This window comes from Drosophila navojoa, chromosome 3, assembly GCF_054131105.1.
Source record: "Drosophila navojoa isolate 15081-1374.11 chromosome 3, UAZ_NAV_1.0, whole genome shotgun sequence".
Taxonomy (NCBI): domain Eukaryota; kingdom Metazoa; phylum Arthropoda; class Insecta; order Diptera; family Drosophilidae; genus Drosophila; species Drosophila navojoa.
The window spans coordinates 14,367,956-14,390,687 of record NC_142891.1 but is presented as its reverse complement, the minus strand read 5'-3'; the positions used below and the strand labels follow the sequence as shown (position 1 = coordinate 14,390,687).

The 22,732-nt window shown below is 36.1% G+C and overlaps 2 protein-coding genes across 4 annotated transcripts; both read right to left on the bottom strand.

Annotated features, from left to right (window-relative positions):
* Positions 1–133: 133 nt before the first annotated feature.
* On the bottom strand, positions 134–4,091 carry LOC108658403 (sodium/hydrogen exchanger 9B2). Of its 2 annotated transcripts, XM_089257251.1 has the most exons (6): positions 3,907–4,091; positions 3,532–3,816; positions 3,165–3,282; positions 1,814–2,059; positions 1,585–1,757; positions 134–1,523 (listed from the first exon to the last, which is right to left on the bottom strand). In XM_089257251.1, the coding sequence occupies exons 1-6, from the start codon at positions 3,916–3,918 to the stop codon at positions 249–251; spliced, it is 2,109 nt and encodes a 702-aa protein (XP_089113377.1). In that variant the 5' UTR covers positions 3,919–4,091; the 3' UTR covers positions 134–248. The 2 variants fall into 2 exon arrangements, with proteins under 2 accessions (XP_089113377.1, XP_030241257.1); XM_030385397.2 differs by having other exon boundaries at positions 137–1,523; positions 3,532–4,090.
* A 3,409-nt stretch (positions 4,092–7,500) lies between these two features.
* LOC108657956 (sodium/hydrogen exchanger 9B2) lies at positions 7,501–20,736 on the bottom strand. 2 transcript variants are annotated; one of them, XM_089257252.1, is made up of 6 exons: positions 20,341–20,736; positions 11,832–12,107; positions 11,405–11,519; positions 9,220–9,465; positions 8,981–9,153; positions 7,501–8,919 (listed from the first exon to the last, which is right to left on the bottom strand). In XM_089257252.1, the coding sequence occupies exons 2-6, from the start codon at positions 12,087–12,089 to the stop codon at positions 7,639–7,641; spliced, it is 2,073 nt and encodes a 690-aa protein (XP_089113378.1). In that variant the 5' UTR covers positions 12,090–12,107; positions 20,341–20,736; the 3' UTR covers positions 7,501–7,638. The 2 variants fall into 2 exon arrangements, with proteins under 2 accessions (XP_089113378.1, XP_030241256.1); XM_030385396.2 differs by having other exon boundaries at positions 11,832–12,104; positions 20,341–20,733.
* Positions 20,737–22,732: the final 1,996 nt, after the last annotated feature.

Sequence of the window (22,732 nt, the reverse complement as noted above, 5' to 3'; positions counted from 1 at the left end):
GATATGAAACTCAGTTGACAAGATTTGTACATAAGAAAAAATAAAAAAAAATAAATAATTGTATGCATACCATTATCTTGTTTAAGTGCCCACCTAGTTTGTGTTGCAGTTGATTATCATATGGAATATGGAATCTGACATTCTTTATGAAAAATTACAACTTTTATTAGTCTTTAGTTGTTGCTGTACAAAACGAAAGCAATTAAGCATAATTTGTTAACTTTAACACTGACAACACGATGCTCATATTAATTATTGCTTATGTATGAAAAGTTTGGATGCTGTGAATTGTTTTGGGTATTATCCTGGGTCTGTTTGTCCACCGGCATCTCCGGATCCTCTCGCTCCTCCTCCTCGTCGATAATACTGATGTCGCGTATGGAGGGACGACGCCAGCCAGTGAGATTCTGCTGCGTTTGCTTCGTCTTCGTCAACATTCGGGGTCCAGTCACAGAGATGAGGATTGCACCCAGTGGCGCCGTCAGTAGAATGCTAAGAATGCAAACCGCTTGAACGATCTGGGCCCAATTCCGCTCGTCGTCTGTGGACTTCTCATTCAGATGCCTCAGAGCGACGGGCCCCAGAGCAGCCTGCACCGTCGCCTTGGCCATCCAGGAGAGACCCACGAAGAACTTCTCCTTGGTGTTCAGCCGATCGCCGAAGGCAATGCCAGCCGTGATAAAGATGCGTATGACGACGCCTGCGAAGATGCAAAGGGCACCCATGTAGAGCACGCCCGAGTCCAGCTCACGTATCTTGATCGTGGCGCCCGTCACGCCAAACAGAATGGGCTCGAAGATCATCCAGAAGATCTCGAAGGCCGTCGATACGGGATTGTCGTCGATGGTCCAGCCATCCTTGCACCAGTAGTAGTTCGATATGAAAGATGAGAAGACCACGCCCAGCGGGCCAGCGCCCTCAAAGCCCAGCTCCTCGCTGCCATAGATAGCCACCAGGTTGCCAGCGAAGAGCATGAGCGTGCGAAGAGGCACCACATAGGCATCGCCCCTCTCAGGAAAGATGCGCGCCAGCAGCCCCCAGATGACCCCAAAGCCCAGGCCGCCAATCAAGCAGACAGGCACCTGGGCTATCAGGTACAACTGCCCACGATCCGAGAACATGATGGTGCTGATGATGCCAAAAACGGCCACCGAGATGGCGTCGTCCACTCCAGACACTGCCACCACCAAGGTGGGAATGCCCTTGGCCACGCCGTAGCCCTTGGTGCGCAGCCTGAAGAGGCAGGGCACGACGACGGCTGGCGCAATGGCCGCCATAATGGAACCCATTAGACAGCCCCAGATCCAAGGCAGGCCGAGCAAATAGTGAGACATCGTCGCCAGGACACCAAACTCCACGATCCAGGGCACGATGCCCAGCTTGAGAATGGTCTTATAGACCTTCTTAAAAGCTTCCGGCTCCATTTCTAGGCCAGCTCGAGTCAGGATTATGGTCAGGGCAAACTTACGCAGGTGCGCTGTCACCTTGGAGAAGTCGCCATCGAGATCCACCCAGCCGACGTTCTGGAAGCACAAATTGATTATGAAGGTGAAGGTTTATAGGTGAATGAGGCTTAACTCTCACCTGAAAGAGTAGTCCTACCAGCAGCATGCCAATGAGGCGTGGCAGAGTGGTCAGTGATATTATGTAGCCACCGAAATTGGCGGCCACTGTGAGCACCACCAGACCGAAGAGTTGCCCGCCAGGGGCAGCCGCATGTCCAATGATCACAAATGAGACGATCCACAGTAACGCACCTGCAGAGGTGAGAGATGTCTTAGGAGGGACTCTTTAAAGGAATTCAGAAACTCACCAATTGCAATGAGCGAGACCAGGCGGGAGAAGGCCCTGAAGGTGGGGCAGAGTGGATAGGGAAATACCTTTTGCCAGAAAGGCGGCTCCCATGAGGTGGATGGTTCGTCTGTGCGACACTTTAAGCATAAATTGTAGATCCACGATTGCTCCACGTAATTGCAATTGCTATGCCAGGATTCGTGTACTGTCTGCAGATTATTGTATTTGGCATTAAGCACGTCCAGCGCACTCTGTCTGTAGTTTTCTGTGGGAGAGGAAGATTTAAATGGGACTTTCAAATTAATATATACAACAATTATCCATATATGTCTATCAAAGCTCTTCACTACTCTATTGACGTCAGGAATTAGCAAGCTCGTCTAATTGGGTGATAAGTGTGGCAGCTGCATACGATACGATCTGATACGATCCGATACAAAGATCAAAATTCTGACGTTCCCCTTCTATCTAATGTTAATTGTTAATATCAACTATTGGCAGAAGTCAAATTTAATTGACATTAGTTCCATAAGTGTTCTCTGGCCCTCAATAGGTCTTTCTGATTATCAATGCTATCATTATTATTATCATCAATATTATGGTCTACATGCGAATTATATGCAACAATTATTGTATACTACAGCTAGTCAAATATTTTATGTTCTAAATATATATAAAATATATTTTATTTACATATAAATATATTACATTTAAAGCTTTTATAATTATTTCCTTACTTAAATATATTTTTAATTAAATTCTCTCAAAGTAATTTTCTATTTCTTATACTGATCCGAGGGTATATTAATTAGAAGTTTGAGTATTATATATACATTATATTATTATGATAATTTATATGTATATAATCATCAATCATTAGATAAGCCAGCAAATTTCTCAAACTTCAGCCTTGAACTCAATTTTAATAGATTACAGAGTATCTATAGTCGCAAGTTTTTGACTAATTAAAAAATTAGTCATTGATTCTTAGACGTGACAGGAACCTTAACACAGATATGAATCACATTTTGGCCATTCACGAGATGCGCTAAGATTTTTACAGCCATGTCCATATTTTATAGAGACCCCAGTTTAGCGATTATCTGACAGACTGTATGTCTCGAGCACAAATATTCAATTTACTCATTGCTTAAAAAGTTAAATTATTCAAAACGTAAAATTTTCTAATAAAAAAGTTAACGATCTAAAGTCTATATTAATAGATCATTTTGAGTCTATAAAGAGCACACTAAAAAATCATTAAAAAACTATAATAATAAATTTATTTTCTAAATATTTAATAATTAATAATTAAAATTGGAAAAAATATTAATATAATTATATGGTATATTTTATTATTTTCCACTTACCAAAACTGTGCATAGATATACGATCGACACTGTCATTGTCGTTTGGAAGTGGGGACTCCTTCAGGATGCTTCTCCTGCGCCCAAGCGGTCCATAGTCGAGGTATGAATGCATTGAGGTCTGTCGCGAAACGAGATCGAATTTGATTTGAGCATTACTGAATATTTCGCGAAAAGCCCCCAGTAGCTTGAGCACTTGATCTTTTATCACTAGATCACACGGATTATTTAAAAAATTACGAGCATCTTTATAAATGCCGTCATTCAATGAATGCACTCTCACATATATAGGGGATGTGGTACGAATGTTCAATCAACAACTTTACGGTCAATCAAGCAAGTCGTTTATCGTTAATCAACCCCAACTCACCTGCGATATTTTACGCATATGGGCTGGCTCAAAGGCGGGATTATCAAAGCCAGAATTACTGGATGCCAGCGGCGGAGTCTCTGGGGCAATGCTGACACGGCGCTTAGGCTGACTCTCGATGACAATGGAGCTCCTGTGGCCAGGCGAGGGGGTCTGCGCCTCGGTGGAGGCCGTCGGCACGTTGATGGTCAGCGGAGTGGGTCTGGTGGGTCGGCCGGTGGCTGTAGGCTTCATTGTCGCCGCCGGGCTGCCCTCGTCTGCGTTGGTCGTCATCGTTTTATGACTCTGCAGGTGGAGTTGCGTTATCTTCAAGTGCAGCTAGATTCCAATAGGTTTATGGGTCTTTTGAGCCCTATTAGCGCTACGGCTGCTTACTATATAGTACATCACACACACACGCACACACACAGTCGCCGCTCGGCACGTTTATCGACGGTTATGCGAAACGCGAACTTTACGACCAGCTCGTTCCGCGTTTAGCTTGCAAATAAATCCAACATCAAATGTGACAATCGATTCTGAGCTCGGCTTCGACCGGGTTACGGGCCTTTTGGTGGGCTCGATGGTACCAGCTCTACAACTGTCTCCCTCTCTCTTTCTCTCTCTCTGAGTGTGTGTGTGAAACGTGTTAAGGCTTAATGCAAACATTTATGATTTTTATACAGACTACAAATGAAACTTATTCGAAAAATTTGTTAGTTAATTTGTTAATAATTAGCTATAATTTGTTAACACCTGAGAAAACCGGTGCCAGGGCATCATGAGTCCAGCGAGTCTGCTCGGTCAGCGCGCAGGTGAGCCTCGCTCTGTCACTTTCGATCAGCTTTATTTGCCATTTAATTGTGACGCATTTTATCTAAACAAATTCACGTGAGCGCCCCGCAGACAAGCGTCTCATATTAACGAGGCTAAATTAATTATTTAATGAAATTTGTTACTGTATCGCTTCTGTTTTCTGTGCTTTTTGTTCTTTTTTATTTTCCTTTTTTGGTTTATTTGCTTTTGTTGTTTTTGTGGCATTTTGTATTAAAATATGCAGTATTTTGATGTTTGGTAAGATACCCTATTTGAAATATGTAAGAAAAATAAATGAGAATATGAGAGTTTATTGTAAACTAGACTTGAATAGGGCTAAACAATATTTTATGTTTACATTAAAAATAAATAAACTAAAATAAATAAAAATATTAAATTATATATCATTATATTATATTACATATATTATTATTTCAATGGAAATCCTAAGTACGTATTATATATATATTTAATCAAAATTAAAGAAGAAATATATATTTTATTTTATTAAATTATTACATATATTTTATTTTATATTATTATATAAATATATAAAAAATATATAATAATAATAGTATAAAGCAATACTCGTTTTATTAATTAATTATATACAATATATGTTCTAGTCTTTCAGTTCACTTTACAGGGTATCTCATAGCTCTACCTTACTTTTGTTTATACTTTTTTCTTTCTTTTTATTTATTTATTTTTTTTTTTTTTTTTTTTTTGCGGAGAATGTAGCATCAAGTCATGCGGTTCGTTAGATGAAAGACAACAAAGCAGCGCGCCCCACGTGAATTGGCTGGGCAAATTTTTTGGCTTGTTTTTATTTTATTATTCATTTAATTTTTTGTCCCATGTCATTTCAATTGTTAATTATACATCTGTATTATTTATCGCTGGCGCAATGGTAGCTCCGATTAAACAGAAAAAACAAGCAAATTATTTACTGTTAACTATGTACGTCCAGTTTTTTTTAAGACTAAATGTGATATGATTTAATGCCCAAAATATTCAGCTGTGAAATGGATTTGTTTAGTGCTGAAGTAGTGGGTAATATTTATGGCTAATTTATTTAATTTTGGAACTAATTTATGTAAACTAGATATTTAAAAAATTCGTAATTTTCACAAACAACAAATTAGAAAATTCCACAACAATTGTTAATCTAAATTTCAAAATGACTAGCGAAAGGCAGTTAAATACTGCGTGATGAATATTGAATTATTAATATTATTTCAGTAATCCAAAACAAGTGAATCGTCACATAGCTATGCACAAACGATTTGGTTGGAATTTCAGCTTGGCATTTAAATTATGAATTATTAACAATTTCATACGAACTAGGGTAACTAAGGGTAAGGCATCCGGGGGTGTATAATGATATGTAGGTTAATATTAAATTTTATTTTTAAAGTAATTATGCAGCTTGTCTGGGCTGTCAGTAAACCCCAAAGTTGTGTATAGGAAGGAGGTGGAGTTGACCAAGAAACCAAGAGAAACAGCTTTAGCACAAGTTAATTATGTATACTCTTTATTGTGTGTGTGGGTGTGTGTGTGTGTGTTGCTTTGTGTGTATTCATCGTCTGCAAGAAAACCACGAGAGTGTTGAAAACATCAACCCATTATTACGTCGAGTTCTAAGTATCATCGTCTCGCGTCTAGACAGACATGGCCTTCCCTTGCGACTCTTGCTTAATATACAACGTAAATTGATACGGTTATGTGCTGGCATTTGGAATTAATAATTAAAATGTTTCATTTACATTCCCAAATATACGTGACCAACTCAACACAACGTAACTCAAGGCATGAGTTTACGACTGGGGCGAAACGAATTTACATTCTACATTTGAGAATTCCTTGAATTTGTTTTGGTTTTTTTTTTTGTCAGGCCCTAAGAGAAGACCTCTTTCCTATTCCTATACCTATACCAATGAATTCGTATTCAGCAAAGTTCTTTAATTATTTATTTTCCTTTTTATTTGCTTAAATTGAATTATTGAATAACATTAAAAACTGTGCCAGCAAAATATAAAATTCCCATATATTTACTTATTATTACATATTACGCAAAAATTTAATTTATTTCAGCTACACGCTCCCTTCATAATTATTTTTATTGAATTAAAACTGAAGCTAAACTTTGCTGATAATAATTTTTCTTTGTTTTCCCTGTTAAATATCTATTATTAAAAAAAATGGGTTTCTAAATATTTTGTGATATGAAAGCAGTTCCAAAGTATCCCATTATTACATTATTTTATCATTTTGATCCTACTCCAAAAAGTATGCTATGCACAATGACGCAGGGGGTAGCCTAATGACTCACACAAAGGGCTGCAGCTGCGGCACAAACCCAAACTATAAAATAATATAAAAAAATATATAAATTTAATAAAAATAGAATTTGCAATAGGAGCACACGTTAAATCAATTGTAAAATTCAATTTTCGGCTTTGATTGCCATGAGGCGATATTATTTGAAATGCTTGACATGTGTTCAAATAGCGAAAGTTATGTATTTTTATTTGAAAATTTAAATAACAATTTTGTTTAATGTTGACTAACTTTTGCTTTTTAATGTGTGAAGAAAATTTGCTGTTAAATTGTTTTTTAATATTAAATTTTAGACGCTGAATGCAATGTCATAGATGTATATAAATATTCTTTACATATTTTACATACTCACTTAAAAAAAAAGATAAAGAAAAATATGATAAAAATATATAAAAAAATATATATATTTGCCCATATGAATTCATACCCTTTACACATAAATAGCTCCCAAATTTTTCACATATTTTCCTCAATTTTTAAATGAATTATTGCAACACATATCTTAAAATATATGTACATATGTATATAAATATATTCACATTGCAGTTTCTGCATATTTTCAAATATCAAATTTCAAATGAATATCGACAACTAATATTTTTTAATTATGCACATATATATGTACAAAAATATATATATTCACAATATACATACCCCTTATATATCCTAAAATCTTCATTCATTCATTCAGTCTAGACAAAGATTTATACATAATATAAAGCCCTATCTTCCAGTCTAATAACTGCGCCCCTCCTCAATAATACTTTACGTTCTTGAGTTCACTGCGATTTCTTATAACTTCATCGTTGACCCCTTGCATTTAAAATTCACACGTTGGTTTTGAACTTATTATTATTATGGAATTATTATATCTGGAATGTGATTCCACTAAGCTAAGGTTTCGTATAATAACAATCAACATTTTATCTTAGGCCAACAATAACTGGAGCAGAAGCAGATCACAGGAGGACTCTACTTGTTTGCGGTGTACGATAGATTTGTTAAGTGGGCATTGCTCTGGGTATTGTCGTCGGTCTCCTTATCCCTGGGCGTCTCGGGATCTTCGCGCTCCTCCTCCTCGTCGATGATGCTGATGTCGCGTATGGAGGGACGATGACTGCGTCGCCAGCCGGTGAGGATCTGCGGCTGCTTCGTCTTCTTCAGCATTCTGGTGCCCGTTATGGATATCAGGATGGCACCGAGTGGAGCTGTGAGGACGATGCTGAAGACGCAAACGGTCTGCACAATTTCGGCCCATTTGCGCTCCTCGGCCGTCGCATCGCTACCCAGATTCTTCAGTGCGACGGGCCCCAGGGCAGCCTGCACCGTCGCTTTGGCCATCCAGGAGAGACCCACGAAGAACTTCTCCTTGGTGTTCAGCCGATCGCCGACGGCAATGCCAGCCGTGATGAAGATGCGTATGACGACGCCTGCGAAGATGCAGGCCGCGCCAATGGAAACTGTGTGCGAGTCCAGCTCGTCGATTTTGATGGTGGCGCCGGTGAGGCCAAAGAGAATCGGCTCGAAGATCATCCAGAAGATCTCGAAGGCCGTCGATACGGGATTGTCGTCGACATCCCAGCCGTCTTTGCACCAGAACAGATTCGATACGAAGGATGAGAAGACCACGCCCAGCGGCCCAAGGCCCTCAAAGCCCAGCTCCTCGCTGCCATAGATGGCCACCAGATTGCCAGCGAACAGCATGAGCGTGCGAAGGGGCACCACATAGGCGTCGCCCTTCTCGGGAAAGATGCGCGCAATGGAGCCCCAGATGACGCCAAAGGCCAGACCGCCCAGAATGCAGACGGGTGCCTGGGCAATCTGGTAGCCCACTCCCTTGTCGGAGAACATGATTGTACTGATGATGCCGAAGATGGCCACGGAGAGGGCATCGTCCACGCCGGCCACAGCCACCACCAAGGTGGGAATGCCCTTGACCACGCCGTAGCCCTTGGTGCGCAGCCTGAAGAGGCACGGCACGACGACAGCCGGGGAGATGGCGGCAATGATGGAGCCCAGCAGACAGCCCCACATCCAGGGCAGGTCGAGCAGATAGTGCGACATGACCGTCATGACAGCCGCCTCCACGATCCAGGGCACGATGCCCAGCTTGAGAATCGTTTTGTAGACCTTCTTGAAGGCTTCCGGCTCCATTTCGAGGCCAGCTCGAGTCAGGATTATGGTCAGGGCAAACTTGCGCAAATGCCCGGTCACTTTCGAGAAGTCCCCTTCGAGATCCACCCAGCCGACGTTCTGGAAGCACAAATTGAATATTAAGGCTAAGGATGACAAGTGCATATGGATGCGAGCTCACCTGAAAGAGTATGCCCACCAGCAGCATGCCAATGAGACGCGGCAGGGTGGTCAGGGATATTATGTAGCCACCGAAATTGGCGGCCACCGTGAGCACCACCAGGCTGAAGAGCTGCCCACCCGGGGCAGCTGTGTCCCCAATGATCACAAAAGCTACAATCCAGAGTAGTAGACCTAAGGGAAATATACATAAATACATGTTAAAGAGAGCGAGAGAGAGAGAGATAATTTCCCACTCACCAATCAGAATGAGAACGATGAGGCGAGAGAATGTCCTGAAGGTGGGACAGAGCGGGTAGGGAAAGACTTTCTGCCAGAAGGACGGCTCCCAGGACTCGCTTGGCTCCTCGCCGCGACACTTCAGGCAGAAGGTGTAGATCCACGAGTCCTCCACATAGTTAGCCCCGTCCTGCGACTGCGGCGGCTGATGCTGATGCCCCTGGTACTTGGCATTGAGCACATCCAATGCACTTTGCCGATAGTTTTCTGCAATGGAACGGAAGCATCCACAGATAATGAGTATGCCGAGTGCAAGCGAACTACGCGTTTGCACTCTGATTACAGCTTCATAAACAAATCATAACATCATTTGGCATGCGCCTCTAATTGTGTCTGCGAGCAGACGCAATCAATGGAGCAAGAGTAGGAAGTGCAGCGCTGATCGACTATGAGATATTCTCTGCATTTTCGAATGACATACAGCAACTATACTAATAAAATACTAAAATCATACTAAAAACCATTATTACAAAATTATACAATTATAGTTACAATGAAGTTAGATGATGTCAGCTATAAATTATCGTATTTAATTACACGCAGACTGTCTATACATTAAACAAAAAATAGATTTGACATAATGTAAGTATATCTGATATTTAATAGAGCAGAATATACTTGTGAATCTTTCTATGCATATGCATATATATATATGTATATGCTTATAAGCTCATACAAAAAGAAAATATTAGTAATACTAATATATAATTAGATTTCAGTCAAAATTCGCATAGAATAATTCATCAAATATTTTCTTTTTTTTTTTTGAATAGAAAATTTTAAAAAAATATAATCATTTATAAAACATAAGATTAAAGACTCTAAACATTTAATAATGGAATTAAAAATAATTATCCATTTATAAAAAATAAATATTAAATTCAGCTAGAATGGAAACATGAAAAAAAAATTTATGTTGTTGCATTATAATAAATAATACAAATGCAAAAAAAAATATATATATTTTCTTATATTGTATAAAAATTTCATATATATTTGGGCTTGTATATATCATGTATTGAGCTCCAATATATAATGGACCATTACTTATTATTAATTGACAATAATAATTAGAGGCAGAACAAAAACAATGCTAAATTCTTCAATATTATTTTCAGCGACTTTCATATCTATATGATTTCTCATTAAGTAGCACTCAACGAACCGCATATAAATATCGTCAAGAAAGAGGGTTACGCAGTACTCAAAGCTGCATTATGTTAATAGTCCATTATGTTAATAGTCCACCCTTAAGAGCTGTATCAAATACGTAAGACCTTAAACCTTTCACACTTGAAAGCTCAATATACCCCATTAAGCGATTGCATATGTAAGCATGTGTATGTGTGTGTGTGTGTGTGTCTATCTGTCTATTTTCGAGTTGCGAATAGCAACTGGAAATTGGAAATCACTTTCCGGACTGCTAATTGATAATGTTAACGGTGTGATGGCAAATTAGATTGACAATAGGAGCACAAGTGCTCGAATAGCAAATAGCGTATTTGCTTTTACTGCCAACCGACGTAGAGTGTGAGTTGGCCTCGGAACTCTTCTTAAATTGCCCTATACGACTATCTCTTCACGTATGTATGTACGTATGTGTACGTGGATGAATATGTAAGAAGCGGCGCCAGATATGCTTGCAATAGAATGCGACGAGTCAACAAATCAAAACTGATTGATACCTGTTAAAGTCGGCCGAAATGCGGAAAATTTTGTATATTACGCATACGCAATGTGGGCCAGTTTGTATATCAATAAGCATTTACTAATTGATTATTTTGATGGATTTTATATTGATTTCACGATAATGTATGCAGAGGGAAACTTTTTTTAAATATGTAAACTTATCTCTTACTCCAGCTAGATCTGATCTTGTGACTACATCATATGCCTCTCATTTGAAGTACAAGTTTGTTGTGCTTTGAGTGTTTGAAAGAGAATAATAATTTATTATTATCTTCACTTTTTCACAGAAACAAAGAAGACATTTTCTTCATAATAGAGCTACAAGCTTATATCAAATAAAATTTAAATATTATTTAGCTTTGAAACCTAGCAGTTCCCAGAAATCTATCTACCATATACTCCTCTCTTCATTCCCTTTGAGAACAAAGTTTTCCCCCTTCATCCACCCTCCCCTTACCATAGCTGTGCGTTGATCCGCGATCGCTTTCGTTGTCATTGGTATGCAGCGAGGGCTCTTTCAGAATGCTTCTTCTTCTGGCTGGGCCGATTTCGGTGTGCGAATGCGTCGACGTCTATGGATTACAGTTACAATAAAAAAAAAAAATACAAACATATCAGACATTTATGACCTGGCTCTGAAATCCCAGACGATTATCTCTGCCAGCGTTTCGCTATCGCGCCGGCCAAGAAATTATCAATCAAGGGTTTTTGTCGATAGCCGTCGATTCTCATGTTTATGGCCAGCACGTAAATAAACACACAAATCCAAATTTACGAGCCCATTAGCCACAACGTCGATCGTAATCGGTAATTGCACACGCTATAGCGAATTGACGCCAGTCCACTCGGCTAGTGAACCACTCGATAGCTTCTCGAGAACTCACCTGGGATATTTTGCGTCTGGGATTCTGCTCGTAGGCGAGATTGTCGTAGCCGGCGGCCCCGCCGCTGGCGCCGCCGATCATCGGCGGATCGGCTATGATGCTGACCCGCCGCTTGGGCTGGCTCTCGATGACAGTGGAGCTCTTGTGGCTGCTATTGCTGTTGCCGTTGGGCATGGGTGAGGTGCGGATGTCCGGCAGAGGCAAAGTGTTCAAGCTGCTCTCGTCGCTGTTCGCGCCGGGCTCCCCGTTGGCCGTCATGCTGCTGTGCCGCTGCTGCTGGAAAAGAGTTTCACCCTCGTTTATCAATTTATCTCGATTTATGACTGTTGCGAAAATACTATATTTCCGATACGTTTTTTTTCGCTTTCATTCACACGCGAGTGTTTCTCTCTTTACAACTATCTCGTTCAACGTTTAGCGTTGAAATAAATTCATTATCATGCGGCGTCGCTGGCGTTGGTGGGAGTTGTGCAGGGCCACTCACATAATGTATGTGTATGTGTGTGTGTGTGTGTGTGAGTGCGGGTGTCTGTGTGTATGTCGAATTCAACACAAACTTGTGAAAGGGCTAAAGATTAAAGCAAATATTTAGCTTTAAATCCATGAGGCACCTAACAAAACATTCAGCAAATAAATTATACATTTTAGATTGGTAACAATTAGCTTTCATTTAACGATCTAAACAACTAAAATATCGGGTGGAAACTGGTTTGGATGGGCTGCTGAAATGATAAGCGGAATCCTAACTTTAGGTTTCATGTGATTAAAGATCATCTCAGAAATGCTAACTTAATGAGCGTAGCGTATTGAGGCTTGAATTTACTCATAGTTAACTATGGGCTATCAATCAAAATAAATTGTTAGCAGCAATTGAAATGCTTAGCTAAAAGTTTTAAGTTCTAATAATAATCTGAAACTCATGATAAGCACATACATATGTTAAAGAGATATGTAAATCTACAATCATGGAGGCAGTTTGAATTTATCTAGAATGGGATTTAATGATATATACAATAGAAGTATCTCAAGCAAGTTCAGTCTTTTGATACATCTTAGATAAGGTAGATCATATATATATTATAAAAATATTTTTATATATGTATGCTTAATTCCCGAAATTCTTTTTGAGACATCACACTGTATAAGCGAAATCTTTATATATATTATAAAAATATATTTATATTTTTTTGTACTTTCCCAAACTTTAGTTTACTCAGTTTCATTTAGCATTGCACCGAAAATTTTGTAGTATTATATTATATTATACCAATATAATATATTTAATAATATAATATATCTAATGCATACTAATTTTGAGTAATTGGCAATATATATTCCTGACTTAATATGCTTTTGTTATAATTCTTATTGTACCTTTCTTTCATATCTACTATAATGATCACTATTGCATGTTTTTTTCTTTATATAAAATCATAACTTCGTCAACTATCAACACAAAAAATATAAAACCTATAGATAATTTTTTGTAAAAATAATAGTAAATAATTGAATAAATTATCTAAGTTTTGCCTATGACACATAATTAATAATTTCAGCAACTTTTTATAGAGTATCCAAGTAGCATTAAGAGTTGTTATGAAGGTATTGAAATATGCCTAAAAATTGTTTTGCCAGCTAGTCACAGATGCGTCATCAAATTTAATTAGACAATTAGCATGCCAATGTATGAAATGATTTATAGTATTTTTTTATGGTCTAAATAATACTAACTATGTATTCGGGTAACTAGGTAACAGGCACTTTAAAAGTGCTCGTAGGCCATAAAATTAAACGTTAAAGATAAACATCTCGAATAATTATTAGACATTAATTGCCATATTCCCGTCTAATATTTCATTTGGGACCGGAAAGGCATTAAAGATAGATCAAAGATTATAGATAACGGGCCACTTGATATTCGAAATTTGAATGAGACTATTGACACATAAAACACATGCGTATACAAATACATGTATACTTCAATCAATAATATTGACATTTTTATTCGATTCAAATCTGAAATTCAATAACAACAATAAATGAAACTCTGCCTGAATCATACTAATATACTCATTTGATATTTCGGCAGAGCATATTGGCCAGCTCTTTCTTGATCGATTTATTTGCCATACCTTGTATAATCTGCCAATTATAGAGCTCTGGTAATTGATCACCTCAGGCTCGATTCAAGCAGCTTGCTTATTTCATTCACGCTCTAATCCAAAAGCCACTAAATATAGATTTAACTATATGTGCGTTCTATATATATTATATAGTAAGACCTATGTCTAGTGTGTATATCTACTTATGTCAGCAGTTCATTCCGAGTGTATTTGCAATCAATTCTGCATAATTGGCCAGACACGCACAATGTTTTCAATTTTCACCTGTAATTAACGCCATCTCAACGTTGATATGAGTAATTCGTTGGTAAAATTGATACCGACAATATTTATGATCGCAATTGATTGTGAATTTCATTTCGTTTGCTCCGGAACAACAGGAGTGTCATTGATTCGTTGCCCCCGCACAGAAGGAATCAAATTCGCACTGTCGAACTACGGCTAGCTGACGAGAGATCGACTGAGAAATACTCTACATATAATTTAATGATAGAATATTTAATTAAGTTGTAGAAAATGCGTGGGCATATTTAATAATGATATTAATTAGCTATTAATATTTATTTATATGTATATATTTATTATAAGTGATATTTTTTTTATTTATATATTATTATTATTGTTTAAATATCAACTGAAAAAATGCGATCTTTTTTATTTATGTTTTATATGTATGTATATATATTTTTTAGGAGTGCGTTTAAATATTTTTGACACTATATTAGTATTTAAACCACAAAATTAAATATTCTTTTAATGTTTTAATACATATTTAGGCTGATCTGATATTTAAATATATTTTTTTTAAGTCATTTCTATAATTTATTTATTTATTTATTTATTTTATTTTTTTAATTGATTTCACTTTTAATGTTTCAATTCAACATACTTTTGCATTTTCAATCAAATTTTAACAAACATAAATTTTTCTTTCAATCGAAATCCTGATTTCGATAGGATTCGAACCACTGTGCATTGGTACGCCGATGCGATTCTAATTGTCGATTGTCTGGCAAGTGCGTTGACAAACATTCTGTAGTGGGGCATCACGTGCCCCGGCTGGAGAGTCGGTCGAACAAAGCGGATTAATTAGCACGCCGGTGTCATTTGTCAGCTTTTTAGCATTTATGATAATACTTTATTTGGATGTCAAACAATTGCGACGATCACGTGTAAATGGCACAAGCCAACTGGAGCATACCCAAGAAGCAAATTTCAATTTTCTTCTTTCTTTCTCTCGCAGCTGAAGTTTTGTTTGTTGTTTGCATTTGGTCCGGTTTACATAATACCGTCGGTTAATTTCCCATCGTTTCGTTTTCGACTTGAGCGAGAGCCCCCGTCCATAAATCGCGACACCCGCCTGCCAGTGCCTGACCTTGCCAGAGGTGGCATACCACGCAAAAGCAGAAAATAAAGCGTTTCGCATTGGCACCGAAACGAAAAATTGTTCTACGTGACATGTTTCACTAATAAGTAGACGCCAAGCAGCGCACCAATGCTTCAGCTGCCCAGTTGCCCGGTGTCTCCCACTTGGCCAGTTGGCAGTAAGCAAATTTGCAAGCTTAGTTAGCGACCAGGTCAACTGCCGGTCGAGACTTGAGCGACGCGACGCTCTGAGTTTCCAAGTCGCAAGCATTGTTTTCTATACCCTGCACGAATCAACTATCGGCAGAGGGTATCTCTAAAATTTAGAGGTCGACGGGAGTGACTCAAATAATGTGTGAATCATTTTGATGTACGGCAAAACTGATGTGAGTGACTCAAATTATGTGAATAATTTTAATCAATTTTGATGTAAGTTAAAAGTTATTAAAAATATTTATATTCCCAATTAACTTTAATCTGTCAGACAGATTAGATAAAACTTTAATTGAAAATATTTATAAAATTTGCTTACTGCGTGCCTCTAAAAATATAATTTACATATTCATTGAAGAATTGGTTTGATAAGTATTAAAAAAAAAATTAAATAAATATCATTTAATAAAACAAAAGATTTGATATCATTTACGCCTTGTAAAAGAAAAATAAAAATAACTCTAAAGACGTCAAGACATAATTTACTAATAATAATAATGCTTTTAGTCTACACCTTTAACGGAAGCCCCTATAGATTATCTGTTGAAGCTCTAAGATCAACAAGAATATCTGGATATAGTATATATGAACAATGTAGATATTAAGTATGCATATATCATATGTAGGAAAAAAATCTATATTCCTTCCCTAATCTATAATCTATCATTCAAATTCGGATTTCCTTAAAAATATAATAATTGTGTAAACTATATTGTCCACCCGATTACAGGGTATTATCTAGTCAAGAGCTCATCAACCTGTACATTTTCTTGTGGATTTTTTCAAGCCACGTTTCACAACTCAGTCGGATGAGTATTCAGCGAGCAATCGGTTAGCGTTCATCCAATATATACATATTGAACAGTGGGTCAGTGTCTCTATTTGCTTTCTTTCCTTCTTTACTTATTTATTTGTTTATTTACTTATTGATTTCTTCACATCTCTTATAAAGTTTAAGAAATGTGATTTCGAATTAATCTAATCGCTGTGGAGCACCAGGCCTGGTATATTGTTGTTAAACACACAGATAATCGGCATAGATAATAATACTTCAAATCGAGAGTAATATTATGTATGTAGATATACGCTATATAGACACAAATACTTCAAATCGAAGCGAGCAGTATTCATGTCAATTAAAATTGATAAGAATTTTCCTCTACCACTTAAGATCCCGGCCATTACAATGGCTATTATCAAGCATGTGCATTTGGTTCAGCAGTTTGCACTGGAACTAGTTCAAAATGCTAGAAGTTCAACTGAATCGTGCTAAGCTGGTAGCTTACAGAAGTTAACTTCTTCCATAGAAATAATCTATAGTAAACCAACAATCCATGTTACATTCCGCCTATGATATTCAGTATACCCATTTAACAAGTGTGCTGAGTATAGCTGATAAACAACAAATTTGCCAAAAACAAATTGTTATTGATATTTAATTACACTCGCACAGCTGGTTTATTATTTAATTAACATATGTTGAAAATCAATAATAATATTTTATAATAATAATTTAAGTAGCTTTAAAAATATATAAATTTTGTTGGCGAATAATCGAATAAAATATTCAAATTTATTTGACTCACTCTTAATACATTTAGCTAATCAAAATTTAATGCCCCTAACTGGTTTATAAGTCTTTCGCCTGCAGATAAAAGATATATATCTACGTCTGTTATCGACTTTATTATTGGGAAAGTTCTAAGGAAAGATACTCTATCTGCTGCAATTGATTGGTTTGTTTTTGTTTTTCTTTTTGTTTTCTGTATATACATATAGCACAGATCAATCAGAGTTTATTGACTTATCATCATAAAGTCTTCAGCTGGGCCTGACGTCACAATAAATTTGGTTTGTATATAAACTTCTTCTGCTCAATTGATTTGGTATGCAGGCCAATAAATGAGCTCCATGATATATAGCTGGCATATGATTTGCAGCCAATTGCACGATTGGAGCCACACTTTATAGTTGCCTTCATTATTTTATCACTGGCCATATATTGGCGATTGTTTATAGCATATATAAAATACTTGCCATGATTGATGGCACCTCAGCCAGCGAAAGGCTGGTTAATTCTCACCGAGTACCCACTCGCTGTCCAGCTTATCTACCAGTCAATGAATATTTCCACCTCTACATGATATATGTATGTATATACACGTATTAAGGTCGCGATAAGAAATTGTGGAAAGTGAAGCAAAAGATTTGAGCAGATGAAAATCCAAAAAAAAAAAAGGAAAAAAACTGAAATGTAGTTGAGATTTGGCTTCGACTCTCCTTAATGACGTAGAGTTCTTGTGCAGATTAATTGAATTAAGAGAGTATATTGGTTATATGAATTTGTGTATGAGCAGTTGACAGCTAGGGAGTAGCTGTCTTATAAAAGCAGCTTGTCTTATACAAGATTTGTCTCCTCTTCCTATGGGGGCGTGGTGAATTCTGAAAATATATCTTAAGGTTTATGATCCTTAAGTATTTCGAATATGATGCAGTGGAACTTCTCTACAGAAACCTATCTCCACTTTTACTTTTATGCTCCTTAAGTATTCCAGGTGTAATAGAGTAATACTAGTCATTCAGTTTATTGAATAATTTATGTATTTCCATTATTCCTACCTCGAGCGAGTATTATGCAGTCAGCTATTGCCGTCGTGTTGCTTATCGTTTTGAAGTTAATTGACTTGACTCTCGTATATGGTTTATTTGGTTTTATTGGCGTGAATTGTGATTGATTTGGAATACAGATGGACTTAGCTGCCGATCGGATCTTGCCCGGGTTGATTACTCCACTTACTGGCCATTTGATTAGAGGCAATCTTCGCTCACTTGAATATCAAGCAGCCCTGAACGGTTTATGGCTTACCCAATGATCGCCCCAGCCAGCCACTTATGTATGTGTGGTTTTTTCATTGTGTTTACCCTTATGTGGGCTCGGATTGCTTTGATTGGCAACTATAGGCGTATCAAGTCAAGTGTTTATCTGTGCTCTGCTCTGCCCAGGCGACATGTTGAATTGCGTGACAATCATAATTAAGTGTTCCGCTTAAACGTGAAAAAGTGAATACTGTGAACTCAATCTGTGGCAAGGCGACACGACTAACAGCTGTTAGAATGTCACGAGTATGACTGATATTCGTCATATTCCCAAAAATTGATAAGATTTGTTTGTTTTTAATTATTAGCTATGCGACAGCCATTTTAATTTCCATTCACAAGATTCGTGGGGAGCGCCAGCCAAAGACTGAAACTTATCTCGGCATTTAACTGGGGCAAAGTCTCTGAATATTCATTTACCTCAAGATATCTTGTGGCATGAGTCATCGAAGCCCAATGAAAATTGACACAAGTTTGGAATATTCCATACATTTATAGTGAAAATTAATTGTTGTAAATGGATTTTGTGTTATGCAAAAGCTCTTTTCTAATTGGCATTGAATTACAATATTTTTTTTAAAGAAGTAATCAGACAGAAGCAAAGTTTATGTCTTTGACTCTTCCATCTGCATAATTCTTACTATTTTAAAAACACACTCTTAAAAGGTATTAAATTGCAAAGCTATGTCAAGTATAGCGTTAATACTAAATAACAATAATATAATATATATTTCATCATCCTCTTCTTTATATATAAAACCAACTTAGAATGTTTTAATAAACAATAGAAACCTGCTGCCAGATTAATAAACAAAACTTGGACGACTTGAAAGTCATTTTAAAATTTGAAATAAACAAAAATAAAGAGCACAAAATATTTATTTTACTTGTTATAATATTATAATAAAAATATATAAATATTTAAAAAAAAAATACCTACTATCGTCTCTGTATTGAATTTGTTTAAGTAATTTATTTATTCAAATGAGTTGACGCAACGTGTCTCGACGCATGTAAAAAAGTTAGAGGTCAAACGCAGTTAATATATTGTAGTATATATAGCATGAATCAACAAGGGAAAATGTACTAATTAACAGGTAACGGCCAACAGGTAGCACAATAATACGGCCAATCTGATGGAGATTTAGCATTAGCATTACACACAATCAACTGAAAACATAATACAAAGGTAAAGTAGTAAAGACTTTATATTAAAGTCTCTAGCTCTATGCATATGTGCTGCTTCTTCCTCTACGAGCATATATGTAAATGTATATCACCATATAGACATATATATATATATATATTGATATATTATGCAGTTGATGGACTTGTTCAACTTTATGGGTTCAACAAAATGTTTATAAAATCGTATATAAATTATAAATGTAAATATAAATTAATTGAAGTCAAAGTCAGCTACTGGCATTTCTCTCTTAAATGAGATTAGTATATACACGGTTCAATGCATCATGATTCTATATGTACATACATATGTACATATACAAAGTAAACCAGTTTAGCATATATATACGCACACACGCACACACACACATTTATATTTCACATACATTTATGACATATTTAAAGCACTTAATAAAAATGTTGAAAAAGTCGTTGAACTGATTTCCGTTAGAATTCAACTACAATTAAAATGTGTTCAATTAAATTTTTGTTATTGTCATCGCCAGACCAATTATAAAACTAATGTGTGTGAAATGCATTCAGTAATTTATGCAAATGTACAGATGTGTACATTCGAATAAGTACACTTGACATTAATTCGAGTAATTTGCATTTGATTTGTGTTTTTCTTGTTTTTTAATCATTCGCACGTACAACAGAAATTTTTTATTTATTTCAGAATTCTTCTTTCTTTTTTTTTTTTAATTTGAGCAAAGGTGAGAACAAGTAAGGTAACAAAAACCTACATTCTTTTAGATTGGTTTTCGTGCCGGAAATTAGTTTGAATTACTGTATCAAATTTTTCGTTTTCTCTTTTTGTTTCACTCTCTCTTTCTCTTAGATCACGACTTGTGGGACAATAACGAGCGCGTTCCACGAATTCCCGGACTTCCGATCGTGGCTCCGCTTTTAATAAGACTAAATCGCAGCAAATTCTTGTCAACACTTTATAGGCACGCACACACACAGCGTCACACTCACACGCACACACACACACTCGGGCAGTAACAAGCAAGCGTCACTCGCACTGAAATTTAAAATGAAGAATCGAATCGAATCGTATTGAGGCGCCGCGATTAGCCATACGATCTGACTATCTCGCTCGGCTCGGGCCCGACGCAGAGCCGAAGCCTTGGCTGTGCTTGTAACGTTGCTGTACGGGCATTGGTATTGATAGGCGTGCGAACTACCATAAATCAATGTGCCTGAGCCAATGCGACTCGTAAATAATTTTTGTATTTATTTAAAAAAATTTCAACTTAATTTACGAGCTTGTTAAATGACATTATTAACGGTTAGTATTGTATATCAGTTACTTATATTGTAGAACAGTTAAATAAAATATGTGCAATAAATATATAGATATATTGTAAATCAAAAAGCAACAAATATAATATAGTAGACTTGGCTGCAGCTTGTGTATATTTAGTATTTTATTGGTATCTGTTTATATATATACAAACTATACTTTGGTATTTGTTTATATGTATTATAAGCATTATTTTAGTAATTTGTTCATATACGTATATGCTATAAGCTTTACAGTTTAATATTTGATTATATATTTATAAAATATATAAAAACTTTATTCTTAATATTTGTTTATATATTTATACATATGTATACATAGAAACTTTATAGTTTATATTTACTATATTTTAGAATTTTAATAGATAGAAAACAGAAAGTTATTTAATATTGAATGACGCGCATGAGCCAATCAAACACTTAAAACTCTTTAATCAAAAACAAAAAAAAAAAAAAAAAAAAAAAAAAAAAAAAAAAAAAAAAAATGAATGAATATAAAATCTATAAGCTATAATTGATGCTTGCCAGCTGACTTTACCAATTTTATTTTATTATTTTAGTTTTAAGCAAGAGTAAAATAATTAAGAAAACATAATCCTAACTTTTGAAACCATTAATATATATACATATATGTATATTATACATGCTCTACATTCATGAAAAAGTTTATAACACATACCATTTGGAAGTATTTCAGCCATAACATTTATGAGCCAAAAATATTTCTGATTGTCTGCATTGAAGCGAATTCGAGTAGTCAGAGTTCAAGTTAACAACTTGACGAGTGTATTTGTATGTAGATGCGTGTGCGTATGTGTGTGTGTGTGTGCGTGTGATACACAAAAGTATGCAATAAAAATGATTGATGGCTTAGATTGTTTTTTAACACTGTGTTGACTTTACTCAATTAGTTTTTGCCTTCAGCCGAAAGTACATTTTTTTGTTGTTTTTATTGCGGCGCTTCACATTTTTTGTTTCACATTTTCCATTCATATTTATGGCCATTTGCATTTCGAGCGCAATAAAAACGTAATAAACCTGTCAAAGCCTAAAACATTTCCCAATGATTGAATGTTAATCAACAACTATGTTTCCAAAATGTGTGTTATTTTTGTTGTTTTTTTTTGTTACTGTTTAAGTTTATTTATTGCGAGCACAAAGTGTTTAGTAAGGTAATAAATCAATACAAAAATGTTAAATATTTTTATTTGTTTGATTTATTATAACTCTTGTGAAAGGGGTGTGAATATTTGATTTGGATTGCAATTTATTAAAGAGCAATTTAAATGAAAATTAAATGTTAAAAGTAGGCAAATATATTAGGTAAATAATATATGAATATTAATGATATACATATATTCATATATATTTATAAATGTAAAATTTTACTGCGTCTCTTCAAGTTGTACATCTATGTGAAATATTTTTAGGTGAGCGCTCTCTTCTTTCTTCAGCCTGGGGCGTGGCCAATTGCAAATTAACATATTTGAGTGTGTCCGGTTGGCAATTATTGTCGGTCCAGAAAATCCAATAGCTATGCTCTTTATCAGCGTGGCAAAGCGAGAAAAACAAGAGCTTCTACAGTTGGAATTCAAAGTTATTGCAAATACGTCACACTGCATATCTTTAAGATCTAAGAAAGTATTGCAGTAGAATCATATCCATATCGCATCCCATGGTTTTCTTTAAAATACACTTAACAACAAATACAACAATAATAGATTCACAAACTGCTGCAGATTGATTATAAGTAATTTTTGGTAAATTTCCATTCATCGCATTTAATCATTGAATAGATCTAGAGCAATCGCCCGATTATGATATTTTATA